Source organism: Numenius arquata, chromosome 1 (assembly GCF_964106895.1).
Source record: "Numenius arquata chromosome 1, bNumArq3.hap1.1, whole genome shotgun sequence".
Lineage (NCBI taxonomy): Eukaryota > Metazoa > Chordata > Aves > Charadriiformes > Scolopacidae > Numenius > Numenius arquata.
The window spans coordinates 133,187,046-133,201,557 of NC_133576.1; the positions used below are offsets into that span (position 1 = coordinate 133,187,046).

Here is a 14,512-nt window from a genome sequence, read left to right on the forward strand (position 1 = left end):
TTCACATTTTTCTTATGGAGGAAAATAAAAGTTAAAACCTCTCATTTTACCTGGGGAATCTAAAGTACTGGGACAGGTGTAATTTGGTCCAAAATTGTGCATTCTTAGCTTCAGGCACCTTATAGTGTTTTCTCTAGTAACTTTCACAAGGAAGTCAATACAAGTGCATTCTTTTGATTTCTATGGGCTTCAAATAGGACCCTGAACCCCCTAAAACTTTTTCCGTGCTTCTGTTCAGCTTTCTCTTCCTCCTATAACAATCATAACCATTACAAATTTCTTCTTAAGTGATATGTGATTTTTGACACTGTCTCCTTGTTCTTCCACTAGTAGGCCACTAGTGGAAAGAAGGACTATAATTTAAGAATTTATTTTCGACATACCGTATTGTTACAGAACCATGTGATGTCTCCTTCATTGCCTGTATAAAACAGTATCGGTCCATTATCTTTCTTCCAGTACTGATCTGCTACTAGATACCGCTGCTGGAATGTAAGATCTTCATCAAATCCAAAGTGATCAACCTGTAAGAACAAGGAACAACATGTTCAGAAAGCTAAAATTGATCATGGAGTCCACTGCAAGTGCTGAATCACTTTGCAGACAAAAAAATAAAGTAAAAAAGTTTTACTAAGAAAAAAATATGACACTGAAGTAATTTATATTCCTAGATTCCCAATACAGCAAAATTTTTCTGCTTTACAAAAGTAACCAGCCAAAATTACAGGTGCATACACTGAAGGAGAAATGTTATTTTCAGCCATAAAAAAAAAAATCCATGTCATTGTAGTATCATACCTAACATGAGATATTCTAAATATATTTAGGAAATCAGACAAATCTGCTGAGGAGTCACAAAGTATCTGATATAATAAAACTGTATCAACAAGTAACAAGAGTCACTTTCCCACAATGTTTTGAGTCTTAGAAAGATTCCTTATTAGCCTTATTAAAAAACAAACAAACAAAAAACACCCCAAAAAACCCCCCAACAAATAATCCCACCTCTTCTCTCCCCCTTTTGGCATAAGATCAAAGTTTACACAGATGCTTGTGAAGAAAATGTTTTGGGTTGTTTTTAATTCTTGGAAAATACTAATTGTCTGTATTTCTTGTGCTATTGACAGTTTCATGGAGTGCTTCTCCTTCTATCCTTGCAATTTTCACTAATTCACATCTCCTCCCCAATTCTTTCCACTGCCCTGCAAGTACTGCAAACCCATACATAACCCAAACCCCATAGTGTTAGCTGTATTCCCTCATTAGAAATTTTTTCTTCATTCCTAAGGTGAGTTTTACAGCTTTTATAGTTTTTACTGGTTTGTACACACTATTCCCCTTGACCCTTCCCCAACCATTCATCCATAGTGGAAAGTTTATCAATTGCTTTTACAAGGTAATTCCCTGCATGGGCATAATCTTATTCTGGAATACCCACACAGGCTTTTACTATAATAAATAAATAAAATAAATAAACAAACAAAACCGAAACACAGAGCTACTCCAGAAGAGCTATGCTGCTTAATTACCATTTATTCACCAATCATCATTACTTTTATTCATCAGTTGAAGATGACCTCTAGCTTCCCTATTTTGACTTCCATCAGCACAAAGTATCACCTTTTCCTTTCATATTGTTTCCTGCTGGTGGTAACAGCCTGACATCTGCTGGCTTGAACATCTCTGCTCACCCATCTGCCTTTACACCAACAATTCTGCCAAATCCCTCAGAAGCTCCAGGAACCAGCCTTTCACATTTCCCATTTTGAGAACATCTGTAAGTTAATGTTAAAAAGCAGCAAATCACACACAAATCCAAGAACTCACTGCTAACGTAGTGCCTTAACTGCAAGGCACATCTCTCCAGGCAGCTCAGGAAAGCCTAACTCTCGACCTGTAGGATCCAGTTACTCCACACCACATACTTACACTTGCTTTGAGTTCACAGAGAGCGCAGGAACTTATTTAAGATATACAGTCTGCTGCAAAGCATCCTTTCCAAACTCTCTCAAAGCTTACTTGACTGAAGCGAGGGGACAGCTGTGCTGCAGCTCGCTGCTGGCAGAACAGCAGGAACAGTTGGAGGTCTGTGCATGGTCTCGACAAACATAAGAGACAAGGTCTTTACACCAAATAAGCTAACTTCACTGAGTGCTTCCAGACCTAAATAAAACTCACTTATGTATATTCCACAGTTTTGCTCTGTAGTACCATTTACTACTTACTCATAAGTACGTGGTGATGTTACCACGCACATACTTAAGGGCTCTTTCACTGAACTGCTAACAAGAGATGCTGGGTTTATTTTACAATGACGACAACTCACCTGCTCCTTTTTCATTTGCTCAGTTATTACTTTTAGTTTCACTTTCTACATCAAGCATAATCAAGAATGACAGCGATTAGATGTAGAAAGGCAGAACAAAGTCAGCAACTGAAAAGGTCTTTGGTGATAACACCTTGGGACAATTAAAGAGAAGGACTAGATAAGGCACATGTAATAAAAATCACAGTGTAGTTTAATAAACTCCAACACTGTTAGAAAGTACAACTAATACATCTTTTGTTCCAGGTCTGTTTGTAAAGGGGAGAAGTATCTTTTTCTATTTAACTTTTGTGGTTAAGCTGCTCGCCAGAGATAGGAAAAAAAATAGGTTCATGTGTCCTGTCTGCCTTCTATGGAATCATCTAAAATTAAACATTTAGCTTCAAAAATTCATTCTGCATCCTTCCTGCCTGAAGCATCAGCACCAACTGCAAGACTACACCACAAGTATTCAACCTCCCTGAACGACAAACATACGTACCAAAATCTTCTCAGTGCAGGCAGCTTAATATGCAACAGAGCAAAAACATACAGTGGAAGGAAAAAAAAAAAAAAAGAGGAAGAAAAAAAGAGAATAGTTTAATGGATAAGCATCCTTTTGGCACCAGGCTGAAGTTATTCAATGTGGTATTGTGCAGAACAGATTTTAAAGCCCATATTATTGTTCCCATTCCACAGGAACCAGAAAATTAGAATAGTAATATTCAAACATGAGTATATTTCCTGAACGACAGCTAATTTTCTTTTTAGAATGGTTTACCATGGTTTCCTTGCGTTGTGATCTGTCAGTCTACTCCCACAAAACAAACCCCAAAATCCCAATGCTCTTGTGAGTCTGCCAAGAGGGAGAAAAGTACAGGAACTGAAGTTTTCTTTTACCATTTTAGTAACCATTTAAGATTAACCAGGTTAATCAAAGTGTTGTGATTCTCCATCTTGACTGAGCCACGCTGTAGATTCACTCACTGCCATTAGTCACATTCTTCTTTCCCATTCCTCCCTCAGTCTGTAAAATTTTGATAGCCCCAAAGCAGCTGAACTGCCTCTGTACATCACATGCATAACACAAACCATGGGCACGTGTAAGATCCCAGGCAAGACAACTCCAGATTTCACCACAAAAAAAAAAAATCACAAGTACCTATTACTCAACTGAACAGCAGGAACATCTTTATTCTTTTATTACTAGATAATGGGGCTTCATACCTTGTAGTAACTTGTGGTTGCAAGGGTAAGACATATAACATGACTAAAAAAAACCCCTAATGCTTGTAAAGCAAACAGAAAATAGAGAGATGTCACAACTGCTGGGTATTGTCAAAAAATTCAAATAAATTCTGAATACAGAACATAAAAATGCAGTTTGGAGGTGTCCCAAGGAATATCTCCTCACAAGAGTGAAAACTGTTTGAAAGTGTACAGAGGGAAATTCAGAGGGAAAAAGCACAATAATAGATACGAAATTGTGAAGTGAGAGGCTGGGACACAAAGGGAAAGCTGTAGTTCAAGAACAGCAGATGGAGCTGTGGTGTAGCCAAACTGCGCTGCAGGAACGTGCAGGGCTGCGCATCAGAGCTGCTGGTTCTCATTCAACAAGCCCTTGCTTTCACCATCCTCTATAGAGCAGGGATGCAAATAACAACCCCCAAAAACTGTGGGAAGGATACTTTACAACTCAAATCACCTAGAGATTTTTTTTTTTAGCTTTTTTTTTTCCTGAAGTCAGATGTCATTAAAAAGTTGAACCAGAAAATTTCTTGTCCACATTTATGCAAAAGGAGTAAGACAAAAGCAATGACACTTGCAACCAGTCTTAATTAAAATACACCACAAAAGAAAAAAGCAGATTAGTACACATTTACAACACCTTAACTGTGGGTTATAAGTAACAAGGGTAAAGGTACACTAGCATATATGAGGTTTTTTTCTAATTACAATTTTCATAATTACAATTATTGCCAGGATGTCAGCAGTAAGTACAAGGTCCTGAGCAACCTAATACAATTTTGAATTTGGCCCTGCTTTTAGTGGGAGGTTGGACCAGATGACATGCAGAGTTCCCTTCCAAAATTAAACTATTCTAGGATTAATCTAAACCAGTTTCACAGCCTAAAATTTTAAGCTTCTGTAACAGGACTGCTTAGTAGGCTTGGTTAAAATAAGAATACAGTCATCATCGGCAATACAACAGCAATGTTTTACAAACAAAAGTATGTATATAAATCACTCTGACATAGAATCAGTTCTTTGATGCAAATAAAATGAAGGATAAAGTAGGAGTACTGAAAGTAATGAGTAAGTTTAAGGGAAACTTGTCAGCTGAGCTAGGATGGGAATACTTGGGAGAGCTACAGCTGTGAGGCAAAGAAAGCAAGAAGCAAAATTGCAGTTCCATGTACAAAGATCTTCATGAACTTTGTGTGGTTAAAAAAAAAAAATTACCTCACATTTTCCAGCACGTCTTTTGAGTCAAAAGACTCACAGAGCTCTTGGGGAAGATGCATACATACGCACAACAGATTGGTCAAGAGGCAGCCAGCTCCAGATGGAAGACTGCAGCCACTTCCCAAAGTTTTTTTCTCAAAGTAGAAGGAAGGGCCAAAACCCACCTCACTGCCTTCTGCCCAAAATACACGGCACAATTCTTTGACTCTACCTTATATGTGCACATGTATCATGTGCTTATGTTGAGCTCTCAAAGATGACTTATCTCAGGGTATTGGGTTGTGTTTTTTTTTTTTTTAAAAAAGTTCTTCTTTGTTGTTTTGAAGTCTATTTAAAATAAAAGAAGTCACTTTGCCACACATCTCCCCTGAGGAAGAAACAAAAAAAGGCACAACAGATGTTAGTTATTGTACAGATGTGAGTTCCTGAATACTTCCAGGAGTATGGCACTGGGTGAAGTACAAAGACAAAACAGGACATGTGGGCTAAAACCCACTTCCTTCTCAGCAGCATCTTAAGGTCATTACTGACTACAGAGACAGGACAGCAAACCCACGCCTTTACCGAAAAAAGACTATAATTCACATAGTAGCTTCTAAACAAAAGCAATTAATGTCATTCAAGCTGGGAAATCAGCACCTGATGGTTTTATACTTCCGAGTTTCCGGCAAGATTGCAAGTGTCTGAAAGCCTGTCATGCCTCAAATTTCAATCTTCTAAACAATAGCTTTATCTTCCCAAACTTGGATATTCCGTTTGAAATCAAGTCAGTTGTTTCACTAGTGAGAAGCCAGGGGATTTTAAGAGGCATGCTCCGCCCTCCAAGCATTCATGGAGTTGTTTTGAGTGCTCATCCTGTCTGAATGATTTCCTGAGGACAGGAAGATACAGGATAGTCTGAGGATATCCTCCTGCGCGAACAGCAGTGTGGGCACCGGCCTCTTTGGGATTTCACCGGTGTGTTTTTATTCCTGGTTTTTCTCCTGACAGTCTGTGGGACTCCAGGACAGTTAGCTGTCCCTGTTAGCTTTGTTTCCCTTAAAAATCTTTGCTTCCTCCATTTAACTTACAAGTTCATGAGGGCATGGACTGCCTTGCCATCTTTGTACAGCATCGTATTCAAGGGGTCCCAAATTTTGTTACAAGTACTACTCCATATAATTAAATATTCAGGTTCATAAAAACCATTGCAGCAGTAGAGTACTACTGAAATATATATACCCACACACACTACTTATGTCTTCATAGCAGGGGAGACAGAACCAGAAATAAATTGTAAAAAAAAAATACTAGTTTTTAAAAGAATTCTCCCTCCCTGACACTATTCTTGTTGCTTTGTTTCCTCCTATTGCACATTTTTGCACATCGTAGTCTGCCAGGACAGAGACTCACAGGCTGCTGGCAAGATTCTCTCACAGTTTGTCCCTGCTCATTTAGTGAAGAGAAGAAAAAAAATTAAAATAAAAAAAAACACACCAAGAAAATCAAGGTTAGCTTTGTTTTATCTTTTCCATTTTACATGCAAGGTGTTTCCTTGCTTTCTAGGCTGATACCTGTGCAAGGGACAGCAGAGACTGAAGATTAGCACCAGCCTGTTGAAGAGAATAATCCATAATAATTTCACTGAATTTCACTGAATTTTTAGAGTTGGAAGGGACCATAGAGATCATCTAGTCCAACTCCCCTGCTGAAGCAGGATTGCCCAGAGCATGTCAGAGCATGTTACTCAGGACTGCATCCAGGCGGGTCTTGAAAATCTCCAGAGACGGGGACTCCACACCCTCCCTGGGCAGCCTGTTCCAGGGCTCTGTCACCCTCACCGTGAAGAAGTTTTTTCTCATATTTGAGTGGAACCTCCTATGTTCCAACTTGTGCCCATTGCCCCTCGTCCTCTCACTGGCAACCACTGAAAAGAGTCTGGCTCCCTCCTCCTTCAACCCACCCTTCAGATACTTATAAGCATTGATAAGGTCTCGCCTCAGCCTTCTCTTCTCCAGACTAAAGAGTCCCAGCTCTCTCAGCCTTTCTTCATAAGGGAAATGCTCCAATCCTTGAATCATCCTCGTTGCCCTTCACTGGACTCTTTCCAGTAGTTCCCTGTCCCTCTTGAACTGGGGAGCCCAGAACTGGATGCAGTATTCCAGTTGTGGCCTCACCAGTGCAGAGTAGAGGGGGAGAATGACTTCCCTCGACCTACTGGCCACACTCTTCCCTCTGCAGCCCAGGATTCCATTGGCCTTCCTGGCCACAAGAGCACACTGCTTGCTCATTGTCATTTTGCTGTCTACCAGGACCCCCAGATCTTTCTCTGTGAAAGAGCACGGAAATGTACACTGCACTGTCTTGCATCGGGCTACATTAACCCACAAACTTGAAAGGCCTACACCTAAATACTGTAAGAAAACTGGAAGAGATGGACTTGACATAATCACAGTCTTCCACATTCCCCCATAATTTTGTTCATTAGACTTAATTTTACTTCATTAATCTGTCACATTTAGCATTTATTCATAGCAGGGGAGACAGAACCAGAAATAAAATGTAAAAAAAATACCAGTTTTTAAAAGAATTCTCCCTCCCTGACACTATTCTTGTTGCTTTGTTTCCTCAAGCATCATGTCACATTTATTTACAGATATAACAATACACATGCCATTTGCCTATTCCAGCTTCCATTCTACCGGTGACAGTTTAGAATAATCGTTACCAGTTTTTCCTTGGTTGGAGTTAACTTTCAACCAAACACTCCCTAAAATAAATCCAAGCTTCAGTTCCTTTTAATGGAGGGATCTCTTCCCTTACCACTATGTCCTTGTGAACACACTGGCCTTTGACTAGAATCATGCTTCATGTATTTTACCGAAACTTCTTTTATGCCGCAGAAACCATGTCACCTGCTCTTGGGAAATTGCAACTGTTTAAGGAAGTCTGATTTTAGCACTCATTTATCACTTCAGTGATTAAAAAGCACTGGCAAGGAAAGCTTCAGACAGGAACTCTACCCCTGCCCTGAGTCACACAGTTTGGACAAGACACTTAAAAGAAAGATGCCAAAGAACATTTAAACAGCTACAGGATGTGCTGTAGGAAAGCACCAGGCTACTCAGGTCAGCCCTTGTTAGAAACAAACAGTTTCCAAACAGTATATGATGAAAGGTTATTTTTATATTCAAAACGTAAGCAGCTAACGAGAACACACATTGGTTTCAACTTCCACAAACCATTAGTGCTGCAACTGAAACTGCAGATTCCCCCTACCATGTAAAGATGAAGTCCATAGACACATGTAGACTTTAACTAATTCAGCATAAAACCCTCTACAAGTCACAGTGAGGATGCAATTCCTCGTTACAACTCATCCAGTTGGAAAGACAGTCTGAGAGGTTCCACAGGCCCTCCCAAAATTTGCTGCCCCAGACTAGAGTGGCAAAGGTCCAGCACAAGGGAGAGAATGGGTGACCAAGGCAGGAGAGGGCAGGAATCACTTCAATCAGCTTTATTGCTGACATTCCTTAACGCCCCTCTCCATTCCCCTGCCACCCTGTTGTTCTTCTCCAAGCAATGAAGAGGCTTGTGCTGCTGAGAGTCAATCAACTACACAAATTTATAACAAACTACTCTGGTGACAGACACACCAAATGTTCACACCATTGATGCTTCCATTCAAGGCATTATTATCCCAGTGAAATTCTGCCACAGGACAAGGGACGGGGCAAGGAGTAGGGAACAGACAGGTCAAAGCTCTATTACCCAAAGCACATTATTTCATAAGGTTGAAATAAGCACAAAGAAGATGATCCCAGCAAAAACAAAGTTACCATTGTGAAAGGTCTCTCAGACCTGTAACAGGCAAAGGCCTGCAATTTTTTCCATCTGCCTTCCAGATTGAGTTACAATTCCATTACACTGGGAGGATTAACTTCAGAGGGGTGGAAAAAATGGTACACGAGCCTCCAACATGTCACAGATTAAGCAGTATAAAAATACTCCAGTTTTGCCGAGAGCATCCTAAAGTTTTGACTAGGGCTAACTGTTTAAACAAAATACTTTACAAAGTAAGTTTGTTCTTCCCTGAAAGGCTTCTGTAAGCTTTTTTGTAAACAAGGAGATGAGGAAGGAAAGCATTTCACATTCAAGAATGTATTTTGATTTGGTCAAATTAAGTATTTAAAATACCTCTACCCCTCCCCCCAAACAGGCTAGAACTTTCTAACTCGGCAAATATTTTTGAAGGTTCAACTGAAGTCGCAATCATTTTACTTCCCAGATTTTTCAGAGCTACAAGGAGATTTGCTTCATTCTATTATTCTCCCAGCCTTAGTTCAAAAACTATTACTTTTATTTTACTTTCTCCATCCAATCCCACACAAAACAGGGGACCCTAGGTGGGGAGAGAGACAGATGGAGTGAAAACTGTCCTGTCATCCACCCAGATATTATTCCAGTTAGATAAAGCATAAGCAAAATGGCAACAGCATTAGAAGGCACTGAATACCTATCAGGTCCAGTGCTAGGGATTTTACACGTGCCACTGTGGATCATTTATTTAATAGCTACCAATTCTGATGAGCATCCGAGAGGGAGGCGGGGAAGACAATTTCAGAAAACAAAGCATCAAAGTAGCAATTAGTCATACAGCCCTGATGCAACAGCAAAAATACCACATAGCAACTGCTTCTCTGGCAAGCTTGCAACATATCTGAAGGCTGAAGAGCAACTGTTTGCTTGCAGGGTTCTGAGACATTGGTAGATGGGATGACAGGGAGACCAGCAGCATTCAGGGACATAACATCCATGGCTCCCTGCAGGTGAAAAGTTTTTTCTACAGATTGCTCTATTGTACAACAGAAACATCCAGGTGTCTTGTCAGAACCATTACAAAAGTTCTCCAGTGGCTGAAAAGCTCTAGCAAACACACAGATAAACAAAGAGTCTTCAAAGCACTGCAGTTAACACCCAAAATTGAGCTGCACCATAGATGCTTTTCTCCTCATAGCAAAGCAACAGTTTTCCCATCTAAATAGAGGCTTGCAGATTTTTATCCAAAAAGGTTTTTCTATTTCCATTTCTGTTTTCCTTTTTCCACTTGAAAATAGGCAAGAACATTTAGTTATGAACTACCCTGTTCAGAACAGACTGAACAACTCCACAGACATTGCTAAAAGCCATTTGCCATCATCTTGTAGGACAGGAGTGCCTGCTTAGGAGTCAAGGGAACTCAGCATTTCCCCCCCGGTAGCAGTGACCTACAGGACTGAAAACTGTACGCTTGTAGGTGGCCTCCCATTTGTCACTGTATAGGAAACACTACAGAAGAGCCAGTGCTTCCAGCGTGGCATGTGGCTCTGAACAGCTTTTGTGGAAGACTCAGTTTTCAGGGAGTCAGGCAGTACAGAAAAGCAAGCTGCTGCTTTGAGGCATAAATCAAATGTTTTGTTAATGCTAGTTTTGCTTTCACCCACTTCCTCTAGTTCAGTCTGGCCTCAGCCCAAGCCCTGCTGAAGTCAAAGGGTCTGCTGCCCATCACTTTCTGTTCCTGTTGTCTTGAAAGGAAGTTCCTGCGTGGAAACTACCATCTAAGCCTACCTCTGACTAGCTTTTTCACACTAAGTCCCTTTGTGGATAATTTTAGAAAGGTTTTTTTTTGCTGCACAATACAAGAAAACTTACCCCCTTTGGAAGTAGAATAAGTTAACTAGGAATGAAAGGAGATGCACCACCAATATCAGCAACCAGAGGGAGAAGCTAGCGCAGTATCATAGCTCTCTGCATATTCACATCCCATGCAGGCAGGCCTTTCAGTGAACCCTCTCCTCTCCTGCAAAGGGGGACACCTCTTGGATCTTGCACTACAAACAGCTTTTCCAGATAGTCTTCACCTAATCACTCTCACTCGAAGCATGACATAAGGGTAAACTTGTACGTAAACTTTGTATCGTGGCTGTAGGAGTGAATTATGGAAAAAGCCGTTATGTCAATTTGAAGATAGAAACAACAGCCCAAAAGCATCGGAAGTTTCATTCTTTGCTCACTAGATGCATTTAGAGAACAGCAACCACAGCGCAACTGACAGTAATAGCACCACTTAGCAGTAGCACTACAACAGTGCTGAGCATTAGAAAATATTCCAGAACACAAGGCCTGAACTAAAGCATAGAAGACAGCAACTATAAACTTAAAAAAGAAAATCATCCCCTACACCATAGGCAAGGAGGAGAATATCTACTGACTGGGCTGAAAAGAAATGAAATTCCCATTCTTCTGTCCATATTTAATTATCTGAATTCACATACCGAGAAAACAAAGAAATGAACCATTTTGCAAGTATATGGAAGATGACTGAGTGCAGCCTGGTTTTCCCCATTAAATTTCTTACAAGTTTCACTCCTTTAGATATCAAATCTAAATATTCCAGAATGTATGAAGTAAAGAACATTAAGATATTTCTTCAGTTTTTGAAGATTTAAAATTAAATAATGAAGTATCACCTCTGGTCTCTCACCAATTTGACGTATGTTACAAGTTACCCACACAGTCTACAACAACTTACGCTGTTGGCTGGTCTTTATCTCCTCAAAGTCAGATGAAGAAATCAATACAGAACACATTAACATCAAATTTCACTTTGAACTTCATTTCCCTCCCTATGTCCCCACCTACCCCCTCTCCCCGAAATAAGCAGGAAATTCAGAGCTAAGACATTGACTCAGCTGCTAGAAGCTCATGGTACAAGTCAAAATAAGTTCAGTGAAGTTAATGGGATTTCTCTCATGCACATCTGGCTTGTAATCAGCTTGTTACTTCAGCCATATGCAGTTTTGTTTATTATTTAGTACTTTAGACTTTCTTTAATCAAGACAGTCAGTCTATTAGAAATCTTTCGGTGGCCTATTACAGCTTTTAATGATTAAAGCTGGTGAGATAAAAAGATGCTTATTTTCAGACAGCGTAGTGATCGTTGATGCTTTTTGTAGTCTGTAGTATTAACTGCTCACTTGAAGGAAGAGACTGCAGGTTGGGAGGAAATTAAATGTTTCCTGCTTAATTGGAGAAGCTGATGTCTGCATTGTGACCCAGAGATAAGTAGTGCATAAAAATAAAAATTCACTGACAAGCTTTAACAAGTACTTCCCCGTTTTCCTGTCCACTGAATAAGAGCTATTGTTTCTGCTTATGGACCTGGTTTAGAGTTTACAGCTCCCGTTTTAAATCACACTATGAAATCACAGAGTAAGAGCTGCCAAGTACTCCTGTACTACTTGATGAGTAAAACATGTATTCCAAGTAATTCACCTCCAAGACAAAACATCAGCATCACTTCTTCTCTAACCACTGATAGAACTTTTAATTGGTACCAAGGGGCTCTGTAAAAAGCACTTTGTTTTTTCCTTCACCAGAAGTTAAAAGTGCTATTGTATTATGGTGCCAGACATGAAAAACAAACCCATCTTAACCATTCCTGTCATCTGTTACTATTCCGAGACACCAACCTGAGTCACAATAAGATGCTGAAAAAAAATGCCAACCAGGATTTAAAGTGCTAATCTCAGTCTGTCTTAATATTTTAAAAGTGAGTTTTAGGCCCATGGTTGAGAATTACTTCATTAACATTACAACAGCTTATACAGTGCTGTTGTATTTATGTTTTTAGTGACACTTATTTACATACAACCATGAAAATTTCAAGGACTGGAAAATGTTGAATTGGATTAAGGTTATCTTGTTCCGTAATTGTAAACTTTCTTGTAAGTACAACAGATGCAACATTTAAGAGCAAAACTGTACCCCTAGTTTGGATTAATTCAAACTTCTCTTATCATCTAATCCAAATTTATCATCTAAAAATGAGAAATTAGGACAGCATTGTCATCAAAAAGGTGATCCAATCTCTTCACCTCATTTTCCTTTATTCCTGCAGTGACCTTAGATTGAAGTTAAATTGGTTTTTTGTTGTAGTACATTTTCAGTTAGAGCAGGACAACTCTCGAGATTCACTGGCTTCCTCTAAATTGGCCATTCCTGTGAAACAGAAAGAACCATGCCTGAAAAATATTATCTTCGCTTCTCCTTTGCGGTGCTTCTCAAATTTGCTTTTCTAGCTTGAAACTTGGAATTTTATTTTTGCACTTTCAATCAAGGCTTTCATTTTCTGTGCCTCAGAACTGCAGTCTGTAAGAAAAAAACAGGGTATTAAAGACACCTGATATAGGCAGAAAAGATCAAATTGCATTATTTTTGAAGCTTCATTACTTTGAAGCTTCAATGTAGCTTCCTTTTATGTACACACAATATGAAGCCCAGATGTGTTTCAGAGCACAGAGATCTGCATATGAACTTACTAAGCTATGAAATACTGACATCGGTATGAAATCTTGGAGCTTAAATGCACTCAGAACCCATCTTCTGGAAACAGTGACACAATTGACATGTATTAGTTCTAAAGACAATCTGATTGAAGGACCAGCCTCAGTAATTTGCTGAATATAAGTTAATTTGTACTTGTTACATGGATTCTTAGGCTAATTCATAGCAGTTCACAAAGCAAGTGATGCGCTTGCAAAGTGTGATTGGAGTGAAGGGTCCACCAGCACATTAAGTCTCATACAGCCATCCATTACCAAATTAAGTGAAAAGACACCACATCGACTCTCTTTTCTAAAAAAGACAGTTTACCACTGAAAATCCTTCAAGTATCAGGAAATTTAAGACATCGTCCTCTGAGCAGTACTGCACTTAAAGCACCACAAGTTCTCAGCCTGTGGTTTTTGTAATGCTGGTACATGCGTTGAAGACAGGAAAGAAGAGGTGCAAGACAAGGCTCCCCCAAGGTCAAAAAAGGCTGCCTGACTCCAGACCCTTCCCACTATGCCATAGAGTTATTTCTACTTGGGCAAAGATAAGTAGCTGGCTCTTGGATACCTCACCAAGTCTTTCCATTGAATTTGAACTGCAGTCACTAAGACAATTGCCTACACAGAAGCCATTCAGGTAGTGGTGGTCTCCCTGCAGCTCTGTACATCCTACACATCATTCTCTCTGTGAAGTTCAGTCTTGGATTAAACACACAAATCACAAGCAACCTTCGAGCGAGCAAGCTACCAAAGCAGAAGTGAGAACAGTCTTGCTTACAAAAGTCACGCTCGTACATCAGAAGAGCTGAAAAGGAGACTAATTTCCCCAATATAGATACAATTTGTTGATGTGAAGATGTGGCAGATGGCAGAGTTTCCCCTTCAAGGGCCACCTACTAACCTAGGTCAGCATGAGGTACCTAACTACCAGGGTAATTTCACTTCTGCAGTGGAGTAGAGAGCCAACAGGCATCAGTTATTTATGAAGGGGGGAAAAAGAAAAGAAATCCCACACCCCCAAGCCAAAAATAATAAAAATTGTTAAGGACATACACAGTCCAGTACGCAATCTAAGATCCTCGTCACACTGACGCAGGCATTGCTTGACCTATTTCTCAATATTCTAGACTTCAGCCCCATCATCAGGCATGTCTGACACTTAAAATGGTAAACAGGAGGAAGTTCAATGTAAATGAGCTTTGAGCTGAACTCTGACCCTGTTACTTCTCCATTTTTATGAAAGCAGACTTAAATATCATTGCTTCTCAGTAAAGGCTGACACTAAATCCTCAAGCAATGCTATAGGCCTTCATGCCAAGAGGCTCCACTTAGAGATTGCAATTTCACATGAAAATTCTCAGCTTCTGAAATTCACTTCTCCAATGTGCAA

The 14,512-nt window shown here is 39.8% G+C and overlaps 1 protein-coding gene across 2 annotated transcripts in view; it reads right to left on the reverse strand.

Annotated features, from left to right (window-relative positions):
• Positions 1 to 14,512, reverse strand: part of PRCP (prolylcarboxypeptidase) — a 32,927-nt gene that overhangs the window by 15,115 nt on the left and 3,300 nt on the right. The window contains exons 1-2 of one of the 2 annotated variants that reach the window (XM_074149137.1): positions 4,944 to 4,970; positions 384 to 524 (exon numbers count right to left, since the gene is read on the reverse strand). Coding sequence is in view for 1 of the 2 variants with exons in the window: in XM_074149127.1 (XP_074005228.1) it covers positions 384 to 524 (141 nt within the window). In the remaining variant the exon portion in view is untranslated. Of the gene's footprint in view, positions 1 to 383; positions 525 to 4,943; positions 4,971 to 14,512 lie in introns of those variants that run through there. The other variant, XM_074149127.1, reaches the window with a different exon arrangement.